This window comes from Equus asinus, chromosome 9 (genome assembly GCF_041296235.1).
Source record: "Equus asinus isolate D_3611 breed Donkey chromosome 9, EquAss-T2T_v2, whole genome shotgun sequence".
NCBI lineage: Eukaryota > Metazoa > Chordata > Mammalia > Perissodactyla > Equidae > Equus > Equus asinus.
The window spans coordinates 65,294,977-65,320,645 of record NC_091798.1 but is presented as its reverse complement, the minus strand read 5'-3'; the positions used below and the strand labels follow the sequence as shown (position 1 = coordinate 65,320,645).

The window sequence follows — 25,669 nt, the reverse complement described above, 5'->3', positions numbered from 1 at the left end:
GGGATCTTTCATTCCTTCTGGGATTCTTGCCTGCAGTCCCAGGGAAGACGTGAGTCACAAACCTGCCAATAACCCTTTCCTTTCCAAACTTAACTTCTGATATATATAAATCAAGCTACTTCTATAAAGTTATAAGACTAATCCAAAAAGTACTAATGATAATGATATAAACTTATTATCATCAAGATCATTTGGAGAAAAAAAATCTAACAATGCTGCATTTTCATAAAAATATTTTAAAACTTATTTGTTTTGGAAGTGGCTTCAGGGTAACTTTTCAACCAACATAAAATGAGTCTTACTACTTTGTAGTCAAATTGTTTTTCACCAGTTTTGACCACCTACCACACCCACTAGATTTAACTCTTAATGGTTGACTTTATGAGAATTAAATCTACTTGCATAGGTTGATAATCTTCTGACATTGGAAATGTTCTTAAGTTCTGAAGGCAGTTTTTAAAATGGATTCCCAAAATCGTTTTGAGCAAGATCAGTGTTTGTGGAATAAATTTACTTTGAAATTATGCTTTAAAAAATCAGTAATATTACTTTAACATGATATATAATATAGCGTAAATTTGGTTGTGTCTCTGGTCTCTACCACAATTGTAGAAATAAGATCAAAATTTCTATTTTTAATCTTCTGAAGACCAACTTGAAAGAGAAATGAGCCAACCTTCTTTCATTCTTTGTTATGTAATAAAAAGAAATATTCCATCAAATTATTAATTTTGGGGATCGGGGGAGGAAAAAAATCAGTAGTTTTATAACTACATTTTGATTATAGTTTTCTTTATGATTTGGAGGAGCTTTTGGATTACTAAAGTTGGCTTGCTGGATATCTTTCCTGGGTAGAAAACTTGATGTATGGGAAAGAGTAATTATGTTTTATCCAGCTCTTCTATGCCCTTGTGAGTTTTTGGCTCAGAATTTGGTTCCTCACTCTCACTCTGCTTATGATTTTCTGTTTGTGTGGCCAGAAGTTCAAAAGCGGAAATTGCATTCTGGCTTTCATAAAGACTAAAGAAATCTCTAAGTTGGTTTGCAGCCAGTTTGCCAAAAAAAGTCTTCTTACTGATGAACTGAAACTCCTTTTGTTTATCTTACTAATTGAATACATGTGGTGAACTTATTGGCTCAAGAATTTTGACGTTTTCTTATTTTCTTAAGAACCCATGATTTGGTAGCAGAATGTTAAAATGATCCTCTTTGATTTGAAACTATCCTGAGTGAAATGAAGGTTTTATTACCCTCAAAGCATAAAGACCATCATGTTATTGGTATACCTATAATCAGGAATTAAGGAACCATTTTTACCTTTATTCTTCTTTAAATTCAAGTTATTTTAAGTGTTTTGCTTCATGTATTAAGTAGAATAATTTTATCGTAGCTACTTTACACATCTTTATCACAAATGCCAAAATATTTCATACTCAACTCATGATCAGATTCAAAGAGACAAATGGCCTTTATTTTTGCTGTACTCAGTGCTGTCCTATTACCGTTTTAATTAACAAACTGAGATTTTTAGCAGGCATGCAGAAGCACTGTAAAATTTAAATTTTGACTAATTATAGGCCTTTTACGTTTTCTTTGATTTGAATAAGAGTAACATCAGGGGCCTGCTACTGGATTCTCTGCTGTGGAATCTTCCTGGATCTGTCTTTTAATCTTGAAATCGAGGAATGTGTAGTCAGATAAAGTTTCTCTGAGGAGATACAGTTTGATACAAAATGTGTAGTATAGTGACATATTTAGATAATTTTCAATTAATTTAATGGAGTTTTAACTCACAAACAGAAATTACTTTTCATTTTTAGTATTCTAACAACATTTGCTAAGTTCTGATTTGCTAGAAGCATATTTTGAATATTTTGAATATGCTAAATGTAAAATATATTAGAATATTTTCTTCTAAAAGTAAGCTTTCTTACTGTCCAGTTTCTTCTTACCTGCTAGCCTTTAGTTTATAGTAAATATTCTCAGCATTTATCTTAATACTTGGTACTTTATAAAATTACTAAGGCTTTAGGATAAACAATATATATCCCATCTTATAAAGCAGATAACTTTTTTTAAGACTTGTACAAATCAGATTAATTGGAATGTAAATGATTAGTTTCCTTAGATTTGGTAGATATTTATTTGTGAAGCATGAGCTTGTAAAATATGTGCATTTTTTGTAAAAGTTGTTGTATTTTCATTTTATATCACTGTAAGAAGTATAATCCAACAAATATTTATTAAATGCGTACCACATATGTGTCAGACATTGCAAGTCAGACAAGCCCCTATAAGTGTGCAGCTTACCTTTGAGAGGGAGGAGATACAGAAAAATAAACAGATAAGTTAAAAGACAATAATAGGTTGATGTTGCTAAAAAGGAAATAAGCAAACTGATGATGTCCTTAGACCCATAAGGAGTTTACACAGCTCCTGCTGTGGCTCCACTTTGGCACTTCGCACCTGGAGTATATTCCCACATGAAGTTCCTGTAGTTGCATTCCAGTTTAGAGTCTCCAGGACTTCAGATTCCCTGCGTCAGCACCCTGACCACACTTCCGTGGCCTATCCAGACCTCTGACCCAGGTCCATCCTCTCAAGGGTAGACCATCTGAAGGGTGGCCGACAGGTGACTGTTCATGGGACATAAGGATGCAGCTTGGGTGTGCAGGATGGCGTGTCTACAGGTATACATGTGCTAGGCTCCTTGAGGAGTGTGATGGAATCACAAATGGGAAGAAAAGAGGCCAAGCTCAGAGTGTGAGTCCTGGAGCAGGCTTTTCCTGTACTGCCATGTTCTAGTACAGAACTCTTGAGAACAGAATGTTTGACTTTCCAAGTTGTTAGGGAGATACATTTGTGAAAGTAATGGGATAGCACATGTTTTATTTAGTAGTGTGTTAAATATATATGACTTTTACATATTTAGATGTGATATTGTTTTGCATGAATGTTAATGACGTAATATAGAAATATAGTACAACCTTTTTTTTTTTTTTTTTAAAGATTTTATTTTTCTCCTTTTTCTCCCCAAAGCCCCCGGTACATAGTTGTATATTTCGTTGTGGGTCCTTCTAGTTGTGGCATGTGGGATGCTGCCTCAGCGTGGTCTGATGAGCAGTGCCATGTCCGCGCCCAGGATTCGAACCAACGAAACACTGGGCCGCCTGCAGCAGAGCGCGCGAACTTAACCACTCGGCCACGGGGCCAGCCCCAATATAGTACTACCTTTTGAAGTCTTTTTTTTTTTTTATGAGGAAGATTGCCCCTGAGCTGACATCTGTGCCGATCTTCCTCTATTTTATGTGGGATGCCGCCATAGCGTGGCTTGACGAGTGGTGCTAGGTCTACACCGGGGATCTGAACCTGTGTACCCCAGCCTGCTGAAGCGGAGTATGTGAACTTTAACCACTACACCACCAGGCTGGCCCCTGAAGTCCAGTTTTGATAGGATAATCAAAGTTTCTCTGAGGAGATAGAATTTGAATCAAAGACCTGGAATTTGAAAATGGGTCATCTATGAAAGAACTTACAGAGATAAATAAGTTCCAGGTAGAGTGACTTTGTAGTATAAAATCCCGAGGTTCAAAATCAACAATAACCAAAGGCTTAGTCCGTATAAAGAATGGAAAGAGGCCCTCAAAGGAGGGAGTAGAATAAGGATAGAGATCTGTAGGAACCATTTGTTGCCCTAGTATGCTATGGAAAAGAGTTTGCATTGGATACTTGGAGCCTTTTAATAAGAACAGTGACAGGTTCTTACATTTTTTTTAAAAAGATCACTTACAACTCTCTTCCCATGCATTACAAATATATATGAGGGGAGGATGGAAGCAAGAAAACAGCTTAAAAGCCTATTACAGTGGTAAAAGGGAGAAATAATTTCGCTTGGTCTTGAGTGGTGAGTTTAGAGATGGACAGACAGTAGATGTAAGTTGTGTTTTGGAAGCAGATCTGGCATTTCCTGATGGAATGTATGTGGAGGATGAGACACAGGAAAAGAGCAAGAATGACTCTTAAAATTTTTGGTTTGAGAAACTAGATGGACAGTGGTGATACTTACTGAAATGGAAACACTGAGAGGAACACATTCTTTGGTAGAGGTAGGGACAGCAAGTTCTATTATGAATATGATTAGTTTGAGATATTATTAGATATGCAAATAGAGATGTCAAATAGATGTCAAGTATATAATCATATATCCAAGTCTAGAACTCAGGAGATCAACATGGACTCTGTTTCTTGAACTTACCACACTCTTCCCGTGTTTTGGCGCCTTTGTTCCAGCTATGCCTTCTGTCCAGAATCTTCTTTTTCTGTCTCTGCCTGGTTTCAATCTCAGCTTAAATGCTGATTTATCTAAATGGTTACCTCCTTTTTTATTCTCTATCTCAGTATTGTTTGTGTTTTATATATTTTTCTTGTAATTTTGCAAACTTAATTTCACTTTTTCCTTTCCTCAAGAAGAGGGACTTTGCTTCCAACTTCTCCAGCCACTGTCTAGCACAACGCCTACCACTTAATAGATATTCAGTAAATACTTGTTGAATGAAGGAATGAATGAATGTATAAGCAGGATCATAGTTTTCTTAAAAGGAAAGACAAGGTGCTTGGGGTAGATGGATGTGAGAGATGATGGACTGCCCTCCTTCTAAAGGTTTGAGGGGTCTTGAGTGAGAAGAAGAATGGTTAATTTTGTAAGCACTTATCATGTGTTAGGCACTGTGCTGAGCACTGTATATAAATCTCATTTAATATTTAAAACCACTCTATATGGTAGCTACTGTTTTCATCTTCATTTTCCAGATAAGGAAACTGAGGCTCAAAGAGGCAAAGTTGATGAAAATTACACAGCTGTTTCAGCACAGCCATATTTAAAGCCCAAGCGGTTTGACTCCACAGCCTCCTCTCTTAACCACTACATAGCACAGAAGGCTCATGCTGAGTGCCATAGATCAGTTAGTTTCTTTAGCTTTCAGGGCTATTGAAGAAGGTTCTGATAAATCCCTTGGAACTGTCCCCTTTGCCTGTGCCAGGTTCCAGAGATAACTCCACTGGCCCAACAAAATGACCCCACCATCTATTCCTGGAGGAGAGAACAAGTATCGTTCTTGCATACCTCTTCCTCATGAGGCTGCAACCCTACCCACAGAGTGAAGAGTGGTCCCCAGGAGCAAGGCTGTGACCCACTTCAACTCACAAGCAGGTCTCCTCTTTTCCAGTAAGCCACTGGGGAGAGAGCCAGCCCACCTGTTAGAGACTTCATCTTCTTAATGGCCAAAGAATGTGGGGGTAGGGAGGAGCAAGGGTAGATGCTAAGACTAAAAGGAAACAGCTGGCAGTCTGGTCTTTTTCTCTCTCTAGGGATAAAGATACTACCTAATCCCCTTTCCTTTCTCCTCTTCTCAGTGAATAATAAACTCTTGAGAGCAGAATCTATACATTGCTCTTGTTTTGATGAACCTTTGTGCCCTTCACATTCTGGTGGTTTAACTGAATCCCATCAGCAAAAGGGGTAAATCTTTGACATAGTATTTACAGATGAGTAAGATGTTTCTTGTAGGAATTTGATAGACCAGGTTAACCTGCATGTTTTTGTACCTGGTTATTTTTGGTCACTCAGTTTCCAGAACCTGGAAAGGATCTGTATCAGCATTTTTTCCCTTATACCAGCTGCATGTCTTCCGTTGGAGGGTATAACTGTTGGCTCTGAGAGTTTTAGTCAAGAAAAATGAGACCTTCTAAAGTCAAGATGGATGAAAATGAGTTGGGAAATATTAGTATATGTACAGAAAGTTATACAGCCTTTTTTCAATTAATAGTATATTAGTAGAAACAAGTTTATTATATAAGTAGGGAAATTGAGTAGACATGAATTAAAAATAAGAAAAACTAACATTCTTTTTAGAAGACAAGAATATACAATACATCTACAAAAACTATTTGATGTAGTTTGCAAATGTAATGAAATATTTTCTAAGGTGATAATGTAAGTCTTTCCTAAATGAGAATCATTCTGGGGGGAAAGAACTTTTGGATTACTTAGAATTAATTTATAGAGCATTTAAACAAGTATTCAATTTCTAAAAGCTTCTCAAATGGATTCCAGACAGGCAGACTACTTTGCATACTTATCAATAAGGATGTTTATTCTAAAGCAACCCTGATAACTTGAATGACAAAGCTGATCAAGTTCTGAGTAATCCTTGGACTCTAAAAATATGCCCCGGCTGAGATTTTGAGTGGAACAAATGTGCTAGGAGACTAAGCAGGTAATGAAGCAGACCAACTGAAAACCTGTGTATAAAAGAAAAGTAGAGATAGCAATTATTTCTCAGTATGAATGGTAGAAAAATTATGCTCTCTGACAATCATTTTATGTTCTGTATTGTGGCATTTGTTAATTATTCCTTCTAAGGATTATACATTGGGCCTGTGGCTTCAAAGTAAAAGCTCTGAAATGTCATGTTGTCAGTATGTTCAGAAATTCATCTGCCTTAGGCGTTAAATCTTCATAGTGAGAAATTTTTTTTGTCTGTATTTAAATTTTTGCCTTTTTTTTTTTAAACAATTACACTGGATGATTATTCCCATCCATTTGACCACGGTGTGGATAAAGCTTATATTTCCACTATTTCTGGTAACTAAATTCTCAAGTTGGACCTATATTACATTGGCTCTTGCTTGGAAATAGGTAGTATTATTGTATTAGTGAGTTGTCCTGTATTTGTTTAAGGAAGAAGTAATTATCAAGATGAAAATTTTGAAGTGAAAATGTTATATTAAAATATAATTCATCTTCTTTACTCATATGGAAGAAAGAACTTTTATTTGCATTTTTAATATGAGGGGATATATAGTGATGGAATAAGATCATTCTGCAGTATTGTTAAAAGTATTTTCTGTAGGTGGGCTTTCTTCCTGGAGAACTGACTATGAATCAAAGTGTGTGTTTACATCACACTCCTAGTCATTCTGACTTACCTGCTTGAGATCTCATTTCAAATATGTCCCTATACTCCTGTAAAGCCCTTTAAATGGATAACTTTAGGAAGAAATGTACAGCCATCCCAGAGCGATTTGGCAGGAATTGAGTGGCATAATAAATAATGACCATCTGCATCCTGTGGCAGTCCACCAAGAAAGCGCAATTAGTCCCCTGCAGCCCAGGCAGGCTCTGGCTAGTTGTCTTCGGCAGGTGAACAAAGGAGAAGCTGCTTACTTGCTACCTTGTTCACTTCATTTAAAATAGCTACTTCTGTGAGGCCAAAGTAATTCTAAGATTTAGGTTTTAACATTTTAAATCTGTAATTAGGTTTTATTTCGTTATTTTTATAGCTTGTGCCTACTATTAGACCTATCCATGTGCAAAGATGGAGGATTTACAAGAACATAGTGTTTTCGTGAAAGTGGAAAATACTATAGTGGCTTAATTTTGTTGATTATTTGTTTTTTTTTAATGATTTCTTTAAATTTTATAGAAAAATTGGTACAGAGTTACTATGGGAAAATGGAGTATTTGTCATATATTATGTAGTGGAAATAAGTAGTGTGGAGACTGAAGTTTGAGTCTTTTTTAGGTTATAAATTATATAAAGGTTATAAAACTGGCTCATAATTCTGCCAGCTATATAAAGCCATTTTACTTGATTACAGCTTGAAAGTTTTATTGCAATTTTATTTTTTGACCCAAAAATTGTGAATGTGCAAAATATAAAGCTTTAAATTATATTTTAATCTAGTAAATCCAGTGAATGAAGAGCAATCTATAATTGACTTACATAGCAATTGTTTGCTGAAAACAAAGTATATAAACCATAAGAAGTCAGAAATCTTCTTTTAAGACTAGAACATCAAGCTGGAAATAGAATGTATAACCCATTGTTCCAGTTAATTAAAACTGATACTTGCGTGGTAGTCAATCTCTGAATTTGAAAGAGTCATATGCATTGTTTTAAATAAATTATTCTATTTTGAGAGGTAATGTAATTTGTTAGAAAGGACACAGCCTTTAACGTCAGAAAGATATGGGTTCAACACTGTTTCTGCCATTTGCTGCACAGAGTTAGAGGCCCTCATAGAGTGTCTTAATGCTCCCTCTACCACCCACTAGTTCACTGATTCGCTGGAAAGACTCACATACCTTAATATAAAGTTATACTCAAGGCTAAGATTTATTACAGCAAAGGACGCCTGCAAGAACAGGAGGAACAGAAAAGGAGAGGTCAAACACAGACTTTCTTGCCCTATTTTTGCAGGAATTGCATTGGCATGTATGTTTTTCCATCTACAAACTTCAGAGACATTTGTGATATGTCATTGCTCAGGAATTCTCTTTGAGTCTTGGAGTACAGAGTTCTCACAGGGAGCTGGTCACATACTTGCCACAAGATCAGCCACGGTGATGACCTCAAACCAGGCACTAGATGCCCATGACTCTTCATGGTTACTTTAAACATGCTGACAACACGTTTGTCTCGACCCACCACTTCATGCATATAGACTAACATTTCTCAGTAACTTTTGAACATTCCAGTAGTTTAACTAAGAGTCATCATCATGACTATGGAGATAAGCAGGAACCCAGTGAAACTGACCTGCCGTGTTAACTCTTTCCTCACCCTGAGTTGTGAAAGTTAGACAAGGTTGAGTTGTCTCGTGAACCACTCTTATTATGTATGTCTCTCCTATCCTAATTAACCTTCTGTCTCCAGTGTCTGCCCCATTGGAATATCTGGGGTACACAAAACAATTCAGTGAGGTATAGGAAGAAAATATTAGAACTCTGTTCATATTTATTTTTGATCACATTGTTTTATTTTTCCTTCATCTGAGAATGCCTTTATTTTTCCTTCATTCTTAAAAGATAGTTTTGCCATATGTAGTGGCAGTTGACAGTTCTGTTCTTTCAACACTTGAAAGATACTGTGCCAGTTCCTTCTGAACTCCATAACTTGAGAGGAGAAATCTGTCATTCAAATTGGTGTTCCCCTATAGGTAATGTGTCATTTCTCTCTGGCTGCTTTCCAGACTTTGTCTTTAATTTTCAGAAGTTTAATTATGATATGTCTTAGCTTGGATTTTTTGGTTTGTCCTATGTGAAGTTCTCTCAGCTTCCTGAATTTGTACGTTTGTGTCTTTTACCAAATTTGGGAAGTTTTCAGCCATTATTTCTTTGACTAGTCTTTCAGCACCACTCTTTCTCCTTTCTTTCTGGGACTCTGATACAAATGTTGGCTCTTTTGTTATTCTCCCACAGGCCTCTGAGGCTCTGTTCATTTTTTTCCCCCCAATCTATTTTCTCTTTGTTGTTTAAATTAGATAAATTCTATTGATCTGTCTTCCAGTTCAGTGATTCTATCTTCACTTTACTACTGAGCCCATTCAATGAGTTTATTTTTGTTATTATATTTTTTTAGTTCTATAATTCTGTTTGTTTTTTTATAGCTTCTATTTCTATTGCTGGGACTATCTATGTTTTCATTTGTTTCAAGAGAATTTGATTGTTGAGGCATTGTTGTGGGTGCTTTGAAATCATTGTCAGATAATTCCAACATCTGATCTATCTCAGTGTTGGTGTGAATTGACTGTATTTTCTCATTCAGGTTGTGATTTTTTTGTCTATTGGTATGATGGATGACTTTTGATCGTACACTGGACATTGTATTTTGTTAGGAGACTCTGGGTTCTATTTAAATCTTTTACTTTGGCAGGCAATCACTTTGTTTAGGTTTAGCGTGCAGGGCCTGGCCTACTTTTGTGGCCTGTGGTTTCAGTAACAGTTTAATTTTCAGAGGCTTTGTGGTGTTATTTTGGTTTGTTGGTTTATCTGGTTCCCACTTGCTCCTTTGGTGCAGTGTTGGGATGGGGTTTTCTCGGCTGGGCTGCCAGGTGTTTCACTGTGGGGGAAGGGAATCTCAGGCACATGGGCCGTTTGGTGCTTGTTTGACTTCCCCTGCCTGTAGGGAATAGAGATCACTTTCTGTGCTGGGTGCTTGCTGTGGGATTCTTTCTGCCACTGCCCACCAGCTGCCTGTGTCTGGGCAGGAGATGGAAGGCTTAGGTCCATGGGGATAAAGAAGCTTCCCAGCCCTGGCTATTTTTTGTGGCAGTATTTCTCTTGCCAATGCGGCCTAGCTACCATGGTATTTCTCAGCAGGGGAGGGAGATCTCAGGCCCTTGGGGATGAAGAGACTTGCCAGGCTTGGCTGCTTATTGTGTTGGGGTCCGTCTTGCTGGTGCTTCTTGGCCACCCCATTTCTTGGTAGAGCAGGAGAGTCTCAGGCCCAGCAGAAAAGATAGCGCTTCCCCTTGGTTGCTTTTCGTTAGCTGGTCTCTCAATCCATCCTTTCGCGGGTGGTGCTGGGTTCACCTGGTGTCTCGTCCTAGAGTGGACTACCATTTGATCCAGGAGAGAACTGGACCTACCTTGGCTGCCTTCTGTTGCTAAGTTGAGAGTCAAGCCTCCCTCTGTTATGTGAAGGGGACCTAAGACCTCCTGTAGCTATGTTGGTCCCCCATTCCTGGGATCCCAAAGCAATTTGCCTTCCTCTTACCACCTTTCAGAGTTATTTTGTTTCCCTGGTATTATTTCCAGGGTTTATAGTTGTAGTTGGTGAAAAGGAACAGGGAGAATTGTGTTTACACTAATTTGTCCAGTGACCTCACCATTTTAATTTCCCTTTTTGAGGATGCTATTTAATATGTATTATATATGGGTACAGTAGAATAAATGCTCAAATTTTAAAAAAGTAATGGGTTACACAATAAAAAGAGTTTTAGCAACCCCTGGTTATAATATTGAATACTAGATTGCTTGGCATTTAAAGTTCTCCAAGATTTGGTTGGAAGGTACATTGCTAGTTTTTCACCCAACCCTGCTCCCCTTTGAGAACTCTGCTTCCACCATGTTGGTGTATTCATTCTACCTAGAAGATTCCCACTTCTTTCTGAAGTTCAGCCTTTGCTGAAGTTATTTTCTCCTTCTAGTCTATCAGAATTATATCCATATTCAAGGCTTATCTCAAATTCTACCTCTTTTTTGAGGCTTTTCTGGCTTCTCCAGCACAATATGCCTTCTTTTTCCTCTGAACTCTTATCATCCATTATATTACTCATATGATACTTTAAGTAACATTTTGAACAGAATGCACTCTAAAAGTTTATCTTTAATTCATTTTTTGGAGATGTACTTTCCCAGAGAAGCAATGCTAGCAATGACTGAATTCTTAATTTATCTATAATGTGTCCAATGTATGGATCATAACCACCATTTAACAAGAGATTAATGGACTATGCCCTTATGCTTTGAGAGTTCTACCTTAAAATTCTAGGACTGTGTTTTCCCCAGCCTTTCAGCTCTTCCCCTCGGTGTAGCTGTAACACTGAGTCCCATGGGAGTGGTGACTCCTGTGGTCTATGGCAGAGACTGCTGCTTGGTAGACGGGGAGAAAGTTTGTTAGGAATGAAATAGAAAAACAAATTCTCTAGTTTAAGGAAAGGTTGGGGAGAAGAAAGTTGGTATTGGTGGGATGATGACAATCACCAACCACAGATAAAAGAAACATGGGAATTCCTGCCCAACCCCTATCCTCCACTTCTGCACAAGTATACATAACCCCTGTGCCTTGTTTTTCCATCCCAAATGGCTTCCACTTAACCTTTTCCTTTTCTTTTCAAGGACCCTGGGGAGTGGAATAGCTGTTTTCACAGAAACTAGATATGACTTGTCACCACCTAAAGCAAGAACTTTATGGTTTTCTTAGTTTAGTAGATTGTAAGAAATGAAGGGAAAGTTATTCTGAGAAATTTGAGAAATGTGTATCTCTTCTGTGAACTTTTTTAACCAGCTTCAAAATATTGACCACATGTACCTCTGTGTTCCAGTTCTATGCTATTCATACTTCTCTCTCAGGCCCTTTACTCTTCATATGGTTATATTAAAGCCCTTGAAAATAGGGACTATGTTTAACTTATCTTTGAATTCACGTATGTTTGAATTTCTAGCACAATTCAGTACATGTATATATAGAGTAGAATGTCTTTAGAGCGAGGTTCTGAGCTGTGTCTCGGCTCCCATTCTTTGCCCAGCGTGCTATTTTACTATTTTGGCTTTCTTTTAGTAAATTGGTGTGCCTGGTATATTCCAGATTGTTTTGCATCTTCTTGTATATTATATTGTGCCTCAAAGTGAGTCCTGGAAAAAGTCTTTCCTAATAGTCTCTTTCTCTATAGAGAGCCATTCATGTTTATTATGTGAACTAGACTAGGCCTCTTGACTTTTCTCTTCAGGAGTCCTGCGTCCTTCCAAAAGAGTATAATTACATTTTATTGTCATTGCTATGGGAGTAGCAGGCTAGGTTTGAACAGCATCTCAAGTGTGTATTTCTAGTTTTCACTCTTCTGTGAAGAAGTTTCAGGAAGAAGTTTCACAGAAGAGTGAAAACTAGAAATACACCATTTCTTCTTCGTATCCCTTTCAGAGAAGAAAACGAACAGAAGACAAATCTCAAGTCAGTTAATTTTATTTATAAATTTGGGGCTAGAAATGGATGGACTTCGAAGTTATAAGCTATAATGAATCTAATCTATTGAATAAACTTTTGTTTCTATTATACCAATTTCTATGAGTTAAATATGCTTTCTCTATGATAATATTCATTGTGATATGTTTCATTATAAGGAAGATTGATATGTAAAATTTCACTCTAATATAAGGAACTAATTTGGTACTTACCTGATGGCTTAGTTTTGAATTTTAACTTCAACTGTGTTTCACAAAATTCTTTCCCTTTAATTCGCTTTGTGAAACATTTAATCAATATCGCTTCTTTATGTTTCAGCATCGCCTTCTGCCTTTTGTCCATACTCACTAGTTTCTGAAAACCAAAGGTTCTCCTGAGAAATAAGAAATAGGATTTGAGTTAGCAAATAGAATTTTCATGGTCTTCTGCTCTAGAATATGGTGCTAAGATTGGATTAATTGTTAAGGGGCCTTCTAATCTCTGTTGCTTTATTTAGACTTTCATTCTTCTTTTTACTTTGAAATGTTTGTGTGAAACATGAAAAATAATCCTAGCTAGTTGGATTCATTTCTTGTAACTGAGTAAAAATCATTTATATTCTTAGATAATTACCACTTTTCCTAAAAGTGTGATTTATAAAGATTTATCATATTCACACTTAAGAAATTTGGCCTCAAGATATTGTAAAATTATATGATTCCTTAGAAAAGGGAATTAATGAGACAGTTTAATTTGGCAAATTTCACTTTATAGGCAACTTTAAAGTGTCCTGAGTACTTAAACAATTCAGTGTTTAAAAAAATTATTACTGTTGGAAGATGGTTTATGAGATATTGAAATTGTTTTCTAGTATTATTTGTCATTATAATTTTTACTTCACATTTGGTAGGACTTAAATCATCTGTTTAGAAATAGAGAAATATCAGGTGCATTCTGGTGGATTTTTGAAAAACATTGACAGCCATTTATGCTAGTAGTATTTAGCTTTAGTTAAAGAATATGGATACTATGGATATTACTGCTAGAGCACATTGGAGTATTGGCTTCTTCCAAGTGATGAAATACTGCCTCACTTAATAATGAGGGTGAGTTCCAGATATTTATTATATGTCAGAAATCTCATAACTAGAGGTAGTGGAAGCACAGGTATATACTCCAAATATTACATAAGAAGTTCAGGATGAGGTCAGTAAAAACAACACTCACACTAAATATTAACTAAATTAAGTTTAAAAATACAAATGTTAATAACTGTAAACTATATTAAATATTTGTCTAGCTTACCTAAGTTATCTAGTTGTTTTTTGGCTTGCCTAACTGTTAAATTAGAATTGCTCATTGCTTCTTGTCTTTGTTAAAATAGGTATAACTGGTGTTACTTTTGAAATTTAAACAAACTTTTTCCTACATTCAGTGAGTAGTTTAGACTGTGCATACACATATGTAGTGGGAAGCTTGGAATAAAGATAGAAAGAGGCAGTGTTGGAGACAGATTTGTACTGTGGTAAAGACAGGATTCGGAAAGGACAAGTGGGACAGGGAGGTCTGGAAGAGAGGGCTCCTTTAGGACTCGAAGACTTTGGGAAGATCAGGATGCGTATAAAGGAGTTGCAGCAAGTGCTGTCAGTATGATGCTGGTATCGTCTGGACTTGCAGTGTGCTCTGGCCAACTTCCAGTTGCAGGTATCTTCATCTCTTATCCTTTTACTAGATCCACAGAAGGCTCCTCTGCCATGTCTGCTGCAAAACCTGATGCAAAAACTACCTGTAGCCCTCAACCAATGATTCTCAGGACTTCCCATAAAAAAATACCCTTGAATGGGCTAATTCTGAGGTATCATTTTCCAGAGTTTGCCCCACTTAGGTTACTGGCTTAATAGTTTACCTTTTATTAACTGCCTCCACTTCCCTGTATCACTTCACTGCTTCTTTAGTTTTCCTTGTATTTTCCAAATTAACTACTTGCATTTGAATCCTTGTCTCAGGGTCTGCTTCAAGGAGAACCCAGAGCAGAGGGCAGTGAGACCAACTCATCTATCCCTTCCACTTCTCAATCTAACTCGAAAATCAACTAATAAGACTAAATATAATTTACTTAGATGGGCTGTTAGAAGGTACATTTTGATTTCGTGGGCTCATGTGGCCACCAAAATCTTTATCTCCAGCCCACACCTTCTAGTGATTACCGAAGTGCCTGATTTCTATCTCATAAATATCTCTAAAATGTGTTCATTGGCATTTTCTTAAATACTGTCTTAGATCATGATATCATCATCAATTACCTTGTCATTTAGTCAAAGGATTCTTTAATTTAGTTACCTTCTGTCCAAGCATATGAAAACCGAATAGTTCATGAAATAGTAAACCTAGTGCTAGGATCATTTAGCTGTACAGGGTAGCAACATTTTAGCTCTCCACTGTCAGAGAAGAATTTTGATACAAATATTTGCTGCAAACATGCAAATAACTCTATAATAATTAAAGACAAGAAGTAACCTATAGAAAAATTTACTTTTACATTTTTAATTCTTATATTCTCGTCTCTTACATCCACTTGTAATGCGGTGATTTGATTTTTTTAAAAAATGCAACACTAAAATACTTACATATCATTAAAGTAATAGTTATGCAATTACTGCTTATTATCAGTCCTAAGTCTCTAAAGTTCATTATTATGTTAAGCTACATTCTTGAAGGTTACCTATGGTTTATATTTTTTATCATTAGGAAGTAATGTTTGAAAAATTTGAAAGACTCCTACTTGATTATTTACCAGGTTATTATGGTTGTATGGTTGTTATGTGAATTTTCCGTTTGAACAATTTTGATCAATAACAGTCTTCATTACTTAAGGTCTGTTATTTAAGTTGTAAAAAATAAAAATATCACATACAGTACTAACATTAGCTCTACAGTACCTGCATCATCTACTTATACCACTAACAAGATATATAACAAAGACAGCTTTCAACAAAGTTACCTGTAAAAAATAGAAAAACATTTCAGTTATAAAAACCTCTTTCAGAAAACTGGGATATATATTTAAAAGTCCAGTAAAAACTTAATATTTTAAAAATCAGTTTGAATGTCTATATTTGCCACATTTTTCTTCTTAGAAATTCACTGTTTCCCTATTAGTTTTCAAATGAATTGTTACATTTTAGAAACAGAAAAAAAATCTATTCCCTTTATCATGATTAGTGAATCATGAATAATGAATAAACTGGGCCAAGATATTAGTAAAATATTATTTATCTTACTAAGTAATGAAAAAATTTGAAGATTATAACTCATTTTCATTTATTTGTGAACATAACATATAAGCAGAAAGGTAGGGTGGGGGACATACATACATTTCAGAAAGCTATGTAGATCACAATATGTTATTCATTATAATTTAACTGTACACATGCATACAGATATATTTATTGCCCACTACATGTATTTCAGAAATTTTTAGAAATTTCTTCTCATGAAAATTGATAGAGGGAACACCAGACATTTAACAGTGGAGAACCTGGCCTTCAGGAGATGTGATTTTTGTCTTCAAACATATAATATGCTGTTACATAGTAGACAGAGGAGATGCATCCTTTGTGTTCCCAGTACTAGAACAAATTGTTGGAAGTTAGATAATAAAAAAGCTGTGTAAGAATTAGAGCAACTCAAAATTAAATTGGATTTGTTTATAGAGTGTTCACCCTCACTGGGTATTTTAGTGATTTTTTTTTCCAACTGCCTGAAGTCATATTTCTCATCTGCTGTGAGTAGCAGTGTTCAATAAAGAAAGATTTGTTGGATGAGTAGATGACTAAATGGATGAATGGATGGATAATAAGTGTCAGAGCTGAGGTTGGGCTAGATGATCTCTGCAGTCCTTTCCCGTCCAAATTTCTTTGGTGCTTTTATTCCAGGAGAGTCAGAGGAGTACATTCAACAGCAAGAACAGGCTATAGTGATCGAGAAGGGCAGTATTCCTAGTATAGACAGACAAGTATTCAAAGGGTTAAAGTACATCTAAGATTGTGGTAAGGTTTTACAGATGCTACTAGTAGCAGCACAGGGCTGGGACCCCGAGAAACCCTCATTGTTTTAGTAATTAAAAAAAAACAAACCTCTTTCGAATTTATGTCTATTAATATCTGTTAATTATATTAAATATTTCTCATTGTTTAGCTTACTTTACTTTCAAATTAGAAATTGCTGATTGTTTTTCTTTACTAAAGGAGGCATAACTTGGTGTTACCTTTGAAATGTAAACAAATTTCTCCCCGCATTCAGTATGTAGTTTGGAGTCGGAAGTATTTTCTAACACAGTTATGGAGGCCACAAGATTTCAGGAATGGAGTACAAGTAAACTTGGCATATCCTAAAGCCTTGACGGAGAGATTGTTGTGACAACGGTGTTTTAAAATTGTACTTAAAACTACCCGTGGAAATAAATGATTATCTACATTCCCCAAAGAGGCTTATAATTGGGACTTGAAGTACTTGTAATTAGACAGTAGGTTAAAGTTCTGGGAGATAAGCAAGCTGGAATCAATCTTATTGTCATAGAGATGATTGGGAGGAGATATGTTTCTGGAGATTACGAAAGGTGTGTTTTAGGCACAATTCCCATCTCTCCCAGCCTGAGTTGCCTCAAGCCCATATGTTCTTTGTTCAAGATGATTCAGTTCTCAGAGCTGCTTTGTTGACTTTCCAGTTTTATAATTCAATGAAAAACAATTTTGGAATACATTTTATATCAGATATAATAGTCATAGGTCTAAATAAGACTTTATATGTGTGAAATTTTTCACCCCTAAGGTAGTTCTACAATTTGGCATGAATGGGCTCTCTGGAAACATAACACATTTATCATATCGTAGATAAATGTCTAGAATAAAAAAATGCCTGGCATTTATTCAGGTTATAGATGTATGTTCTGTCATTTGATCCTTCTTTTCAATTACCTGAATGATATACTTATGTGTATAATTTAGATCCAAAAAATTATTGCACTCAGTTTTATTTGAAATGTAATGTCCTTTGGTCTCTTCAGTAAAGGTGAAGCAGAATATACTGGTACGGTGGACTAGGAGACAGAAGATTGAGATTATTATCAACTCTGTCACTTAGTACCTCTGTGGCCATGGACATGATTTTACCTCCTGAAGGCCCTGGTTTTCCCATCTGTGAAATGGAGATAATAACGCATTTCCTGCCAACCTAATGGAAGTTATTGTGAGATTCAACAAGCAAGTGTATCTGGGAACATGTTAAAAATGTATACTTCACAAAAGTTTGGGTGTCAGACAAGTGAAAGTATTTGCCTTTGCCTGTACTAATGGGCTGACTTTAAATCTGCTCTTAAGCAACTCTAAAAATTATTCTTCTTCATTGAAGAAATGCAGTTTTTTAAAAAATGTATTGAGATCTTAGAGTTGCCCTCCATTCCCCCTTTAAAAATGAGACATCCAGAGCGAGCCTGGTGGTGTAGTGGTTAAGTTTGCATGCTCTACTTTGGCAGCCATTGTTTGTGGGTTTGGATCCCAGGCATAGGCCTACACCACTCATCAAGCCATGCTGTAGTGGCAACCAACATGTAAAATAAAGGAAGATTGGCATTGACGTTAGCTCGGGGACCATGTCCCTCAAGTAAAAAGAGGAAGATTCACAACAGATATTAGCTCAGGGCCAATCTTCCTCACCAAAAAAAAAAAAAAGAGAGAGAGAGACCTCCAATTTAGATTAAATTTGACATTTCAAATTTTTTTTTTGAGAGATAATTGATAAATGGGAAAAATATATACTTAATTCACCATAATAATGATACATTAAAATTCATGAATTAACGTAAGGAGTCTAAGTCAAGTCTGTTGTAGTTTCAACATCAGGCAAATTTAATCATTAGAGTTTTGGAACATAGGTTTGTGGATATTCCTATATGGTCACTAATCACTAGCAAGCAGATGAAACATTAAGTGAAACTGTGTCAGCTCTATTCATTCCTGTTCTAATTCCTCTTTCATTTTTATGTCTGTTTTATTTCTATTGGTGATTTATATTTTAGTACAACTTTTATTTTTGTTCAATACTAGTAAATCTGTGAAGCCAAGGGAGATGCTACTATCCTGTTGCTTGGAAGAGACTGAGAGCAATCTGTCTCCATTCCTTTTGTTCCTTCTCCAGATTCAAGAAGGTTGCATAAATCTTCTTGCCCCTTTACAGAAAATAGCAAAGTTAAAGACAGGAACTATGTGGTATAGTCACTATAGGAAGTACCAGCTCTGGGCACTTATTGCAGCGTGAGCTGCAGCTCTTTCTGGCCACCCTTCTGAGTGTGATTTCTTTTGTTTCCTTCAGAGGAAAGGGGAGAAGAAAAGAGGTCAGTAAAAATAATGGGGGAGTCAGGGATTCAGTCTTCTCCCACTCTTCATTCTTCAAACTCCGTTTTACTTGATGTCCCTGTTCTGATGTAGTCTCTACTTGTTTGTTTTTTGTTCCCCCAACAATAAAGTTATATAGAGAATTGCAGCTCCTTTTATTATCGCATCCTCATCCCATGGGTCAGAGGCGTAGTGTTAGGTGAAGCTTTAGTGTCATTGTGTGTCTAAAGTGCTTGCCTTTCTCAGGCACTCAGCGGCCTCAGTAGGAGGGAGTATTCCATTTATGTCTAAGGGAGGAGTTCTTAGTTCCCCCTTTTGGGCTACACGTTAAGTACCACCGCCTTTATCCAATTTAACAGATTGGAGTTTGCACCTCTATCCACATTTCTACAAAAACTGTAGCTATCAAATTCTCTGATCAAGCAAATCTCCACCAAATTCCTTTTGGGCATTTTTCCCTCCCTCTTACAGATTGAGTCACAATTCTTAACTCTGAGGCTCTAGGTTGTTCCTCTTTTGTCTTCATTTTAGCTAAAACAAATTAAGAACAACCTTATTTTTGACTGACTTCCCCTCAATTATAATGGTTTTTTTGTTGTTGTTGTTGTCCATTTAGCTATTTCCCCTGGCCCTGTCTCTACTAATGTACTTTTCTGCCCATCAGTGGAAAGGTTATTTCTGTGCCCTCAGAAGCAGGACCACCAGGTGGCAGTCATTCTGGCAATAATAAGAGTTCCACACCCCTTCACTGCCCCCCCAGTCCACTACACCCCCCTCTCCCACATCCCCCTCCCCCCACATAACAGTGCTGGTCATCTTTCTCCCAAAAAACACCTTAGCCATTATTATTTAAATTACAGAGTCAGTGGTTTTAGTAGCCCATCCCAGTCATCAACTTCAAAAATTTCCCCAGTTTGGACGTTTGAAATGATCCCCAAACGCCACTGAACATACTAGCAGGAAGCTTTTATTTGAAAGTAAAGGGAACTATGCAGACAAGCATAAAGGATCTGAGAGACATCCCAGACCCAACCTCTTCAAGTGGCCTAATTTGCACACACCGAGACCAAGCTGGGTCTGGGATTGGTCCACCAAGATCTGTAAGGGTAATCTTGGCTCTTAGAGAGTTTAAAAAAGAAACTTGCAGCATGCCATTTTTGTCCCCCTAGCCCATCTAATCAAGCCAAGCTTGTCAAACCAATCAGGCCAGTTTCAAACCATTAGTAAAGAAATTCTCTCTGAGATCCCTGGGGAGTTTGACTTTATTGAATAAAATCATAAATCTAACTTCCCTATCTTGTCCAAGAGCCAAAAATCAGATCCAGGCATCCCCAGATATTGAGGTAGAGTTTTTCCATTTCAACTGTAAATCAACTGTTTCCACAATGATTTCTCTACTGTTTAGGAATTTTCAATTTTATTGACTTCTGCTCCTGCATTTATTATTGTTTTCTTCTACTAGCTTTGGGATTATTTTTATCATTTTTCTAGATTCTTAAGGTAGAAGTTTAAATTAGTGACTTGAGACCTTCCTTGTTCTTGAATATGAAGTGCTATAAATTTCCCTTTAAGCACTGCTTTGGCTATATCTCAAGAATTTTGATATATTGTAGTTTTATTTTTATTCAGTCCAAAAAATTTCCTAACTTCCCTTAAGACTTTTTCTTTGATCTATGGATCATTTAACAGTGTGTTGTTTAATTTCTAAGTATTTGCAAATTGTCCTGTTAACTTTTTTATTGATTTCTAGTTTAATTTTATTGTGAGAGAACATACCTTATATGACCTCATTTCTTTTACATTTGTTAAGGTTTGTTTTATGGGCTTAAACTTAACCTTATGGTTAAGATTTATGATATGGTTTAGCTTGGTGAATTTTCCTTGAAAAGAGGGTTTTATTCTGCTGTTTAGTGAAATTTTATTATAAAGGTCAATTTGATCCATTTGATTGGTGATGACATTCAATTATTTTATATCTTTGCTGATTTCCTCTCTACTACTATTACTGAGAGAGGTATATTGAAGTCTCCAACTATAATTGTGAAATTTTCTTTCTCCTTTCAGTTCTGTCAATGTTTTCTTCATTTTGAAGTATCTGTGGTTGAAGCACAGACATTTAGGATAATTATGTTTTCTTGGTGAATTGACACGTCTGTCATTATGTGATTGTCCTCTTTATCCATGGTAATTTTCTTTGTTCTACAGTCTACTTTGTCTGACATTACTACAGGTGTTCCAGCTTTCTTATGATTTATGCTTGCATTTTATGTCTATTTCCATCCTTTTACTTTTAAGATACATATATCATTATAGTTAAAAAGAGTTTTTTTAAACACCGTAATTGTTGACTCATTTTAAAATTCTTACAATTTATCTTTTAAATGGTGTATTTAGACAACTTACATTTAATGTAATTATTGATATGTTTGGATTTAGGACTACCATTTTGTTATTTTCTTTTTATCGTCTTCATTTGGTTTCCCTTTTTACCCTTTTTTACCATCTTTTAGGTTATTTGAACACTTCTTACTATTCCATTAAATTTTTCTTTTGTATTTTTGATTATATAGCTTTGTCTTTTTTTTTTTCTGAGTGGTTGTTCTAGGAATTACCAAAAACATATTTAACTTCTCAGTTTACAAAGAATCAGTATTGTACCATTGCAAGTGGAATGCAGAAACTTTATCACTGTAGGAAACTGTACACCTCCTCTTTGTTGTACTTTTCTTATGTGTTGCACCTACATCAATTGAAAAGTTCATCAGAAAATGTAATTTTTCTTTCAACCTGTAAAGGACATTTTAAAGAACTCAAGGAAAGAAAAGTCTATTATGTTTACTCCAGTATTTACAGTTTTGTTATTCCTCCTTTATTCCTGATATTCCAAGTTTCCTTCTGGCTAAAGAACTTAATTTTTTTAAGAGTAAGTCTGCTGGCAACAAATTTCTTAGCTTTCCTTTATCAAAAATGCCTTTATTTTACTTTCATTTCTGAAAGATATTTTTCTGGATATAGAAATCTGAATTTGACAGTTTTTTTGTTTTAATACTTTAGAAATGTTATTTCATTTCTTCTTGCTCTCCATGATTTCTGATGTTAAATCTTCAGTCAGTTTGATTGTGGTTCTCCTGTAAATAATGGGTCATTTGCTGTAGCTGCTTAAAATTTTTTTTTCTTTGTCTTTGGTTTTAGCCAATGTGATTATATTGTATCTAGATATTGATTTGAGTTTTTCATTCTTGGGGTTGGTTGAGTTTCTTGAGTCTGCAGGTCTATGTTTTTTTACCAAATTTGGGGTGTTTTGACCATTATTACTTCAAATATTATTTCCTTTTCTTTTCCTTCTTTTGACTTTGATATGAATGTTAGACCTCTTGGTATTGTCCCATAGGTCTTTGGAACTGTTCATTTTTCCACTCTTTTTTTCCCTCTCTGTAGCATATAGTAGCTAATTGTTATTGATCTATTGTCTATGGACACTGAAATTTGAATTTCATATAATTCTCATGTGTCATGTATTAGTATTCTTTTTCCTTTTTTTTTAACCATTTAAAAATGCAAAAACCATTCTTAGTTCATGGGCTACGCAAAGACAGGCAGTGAGCCAATTTGGCCCACAGGCTTAGTTTGCCAATTCCTAGTTTGGTTCCATCAGTGATGGAGATGACTAGAAAGTAGGTTTTAATTCTTCCGTTTCCAGGTTACCTTTTCTCTCACAGTGCAGTATCCTTGAGGTCCTTATTAAAAGTCTAGGGTATTTTGTCAGGGCCTCTTCTCCTTTGCTGGCCTTGAACTTCAATTTTTTTTTTTTTGGCCTGTTGGCTGCTACTGTCACAATCAGTGTATGGACTTAAGGTAATGTAGCCCCAAAAGTCTTGACTGGGCTTCTTTTTTTGACCTAAACCTGGCCTCTTAGTTCTACACTATTTCAGTAGTTCTCCAGGTCCTCTCAAACAGAAGTTTGTGTTGCTTTGTTTTTGTTTTTACATTTCATCTAGCTTTTTCAGTGGTTTGTTGTGGAAGCGTTGGTCAGATTCACCTATTTTACCATTGTATGAAATGAAAAAGCTCTCACTAGATCAGTTTTGCAGCTTGGAAATAATACTCTCCTGCCTGCCCGACTACATTCTTTGAAGAATAACTTTTGATAATATGTGTGGAGGGGAAATTAAACCTGAAAGTGCTACTCAAGTAGAAAGTAGCATTTAAAACAATTTTTGCTTTTCTAATTTTTCATTTAAAAAAATCAACTTTATGGATATAGTTCACATACAATAAAATGTACAGGTTTTAAATATATAGTTCAATGAAATATCAAGAAATTAAACATTTCTATAACCCCCCCAAATTTGCTCCTTCCCCCTTTGCAGTCAGTCTTCCCCATCCCCTGCCGCAGGCAACCACTGCTCAGATTTATGGCATTATAGATTAATTGTCCATCTCCAGAAATTTATATAAATGGAATCAGTATGTATGTATGCACGTATATAAAATATTGGCCTTTTTAGCTTGACAAAATGTTTTGCAAATGCTCTATTGCATGTGTTGTAGTAAATTCCTTTTTATTGCTGAATAAATTTGTTAAGCAATTCTCCTTTTGATGGACATTGGGATTGTTTCTGGTTTTGGGCTGTTATTTAAATAGAGCTGCCTTAAACATTTTTTGATCCATATTTTTGTGGATATGTATTTTCATTTCTCTTGGCTTAATACCTACGAGTATAATTTCTGAATCATAAGGTAGGTGTAGTTTTAACTCCATAAGAAACTACTGAACTGTTTTCCAAAATGATTGTACCATTTTGCATCCTCACCAACAATGTGTGAGGACTCCGGTTGCTCCTCATCCTCACAATGTCTTGGTATTGTTCGTCTTTGTAGTTTTAGTATTCTAATGGGTATGAAGTGGCATCTTGTGGTTTGTATGTTACTGATGACTAATGATGGTAAGCATCTTTTGATGTGCTTGTTGTCTATTTGTCCATCTTATTTTAAGTTTTTTACAAAACTTAACCAACAACCCAGTTTTAAGAAATTGGTTATCTTGTTATTGAGGTATGAGTTCTCTACATGTTCTACACACGAATTATTTGTCAGATATATGTATTGCAAAAATGTTCTCCCAGATAGTAGTTTGCCTTTTGATTTTTCAAATGATGCCTTTGGAAAAATAAATGTTTTTTAATTTTGATGAATTCCAATTTTTGTTTCTTTTATAACTAGTGCTTTTTGTGTCCTATGTGAAATCTTTGCTTACTCAATTGGTTGTGAAGATATTTTTCTGTTTTTTTCCATGAACTTTATATCTCTAGCTTTATATTTAGATTGAAAGACTGTATATGTAAACTGTTGTTTTCTTAAAAATCAGTGTTGTTCCCTTTGTTGACCTAGCAGAGGGTGGTGGTCAAGTGCTTGTCACTTGGTGTTTCAAAAGGTAAAGTACTTCAAATGGCTGTCCAGGACATTTTTAAGGCATAGTTAGGGTGGATTTTTACTTTACTTTCCTCCTTTCCTGCCTCTCTTTCTTTCCCCCCTCTCTCTCTTTCCCCCCTCTCTCTCCCTCCTTGCTTCTTTCCTTTTTCCTTCCTTCTTTTTAAAAAAATCTATATGTCTTTCTAACATTATGGTATTGTATGGTATAATAGCTGGGATTTTTAGAAGATAAAATATTCCCTAAGTAATTAGTTCTTGAGATCAGATAATGGAATGCTCTTTTATAATGGCATGTTCGCATCAGTGGTCTTGTGTACCCTAGTGATATTGTAATTGATGTTTGTTGCTTTATTATACTTCAGGAAATTACTTGGGAAAGATATGGGACTACATGCAGTGTCACAGACGACTATAATTCATGGCCAGTTTATATGTGGAAAAATTAGCTCTTAGTAATGTGGTTTCAGTAGAAAACTAATTCTCTGTGATCAAGTGAGAATTGCAGTTTTGCATTGTAAAATGAAATTCCCTCATGTGTTTATGATACAACTTTTTGAAGTGGCAAATAATAGCATAGCCTAAGCATTATGATGGGAGGAAAGTGCATGCTGGGTTCTAGTTGGGAGACTATCATTTTGAAAGGTGAAATTTCCAATAGAAGTTTGCTATAATGTAGATTTAAAAGTCCTATTGTGTAGTATCATTTCTTAAATCTGTTTTATAGCCTCTTGAGGTTACAACTTTTCTTAGTGTGCTGTTGATTGAATGGTCTGAATGAAATATTTTCCCACTGCCTTTAGGTCTATTTCCTACTGCCTCAGGTGCATCTTACAGGAAATGTACTCTTACTTGGGCTAAAAAACTGTCCTTTTTCTTTACCATAGGATAAGAAATGGGTTCTCAATCATGAAGATGTCACATTGGGAGAATTACTGGGCAAGGTACGTTATCAACTAAGCTAAATAACCAAAAATCTTTATAGTGATTGTGAACTCTGCAGATTCCTTCATTTTCTTCAGAACTTTTCTTATATTCCAGCACACAGTAAGGCACATTCCCACATTAACCTAGAAGAACACAGTACCATATCTGTTAAAATACTGTGACGTTCACTGAAATATATGTGTAAAAATCTTTGAAAGGCTTATGGATGATTCTTTTAAAAATAGTATGTATGTATATGTTTTGCTCTGGAAGGACTAAAAGCCATAATGATTTTGCTACAGTGTAGTAAAACTAAAACTAGTGAACTGAGATTTGAAAAGAAACTATGAGGTAATAAGTTTAAATAAATGCTTAATAGTCTTGTTCACTTTGTTTTTGATTATACGTGATAGT

The 25,669-nt window shown here is 35.7% G+C and overlaps 1 protein-coding gene across 10 annotated transcripts in view; it reads left to right on the top strand.

Annotated features, from left to right (window-relative positions):
* Positions 1 to 25,669, top strand: part of FER (FER tyrosine kinase) — a 435,477-nt gene that overhangs the window by 247,978 nt on the left and 161,830 nt on the right. For all 10 annotated transcript variants that reach the window (XR_011505916.1, XM_070517625.1, XM_014843218.3 and 7 more), the window contains one exon: positions 25,216 to 25,272. Coding sequence is in view for 9 of the 10 variants with exons in the window: in XM_070517625.1 (XP_070373726.1) it covers positions 25,216 to 25,272 (57 nt within the window). In the remaining variant the exon portion in view is untranslated. The remainder of the gene's footprint in view (positions 1 to 25,215; positions 25,273 to 25,669) is intronic.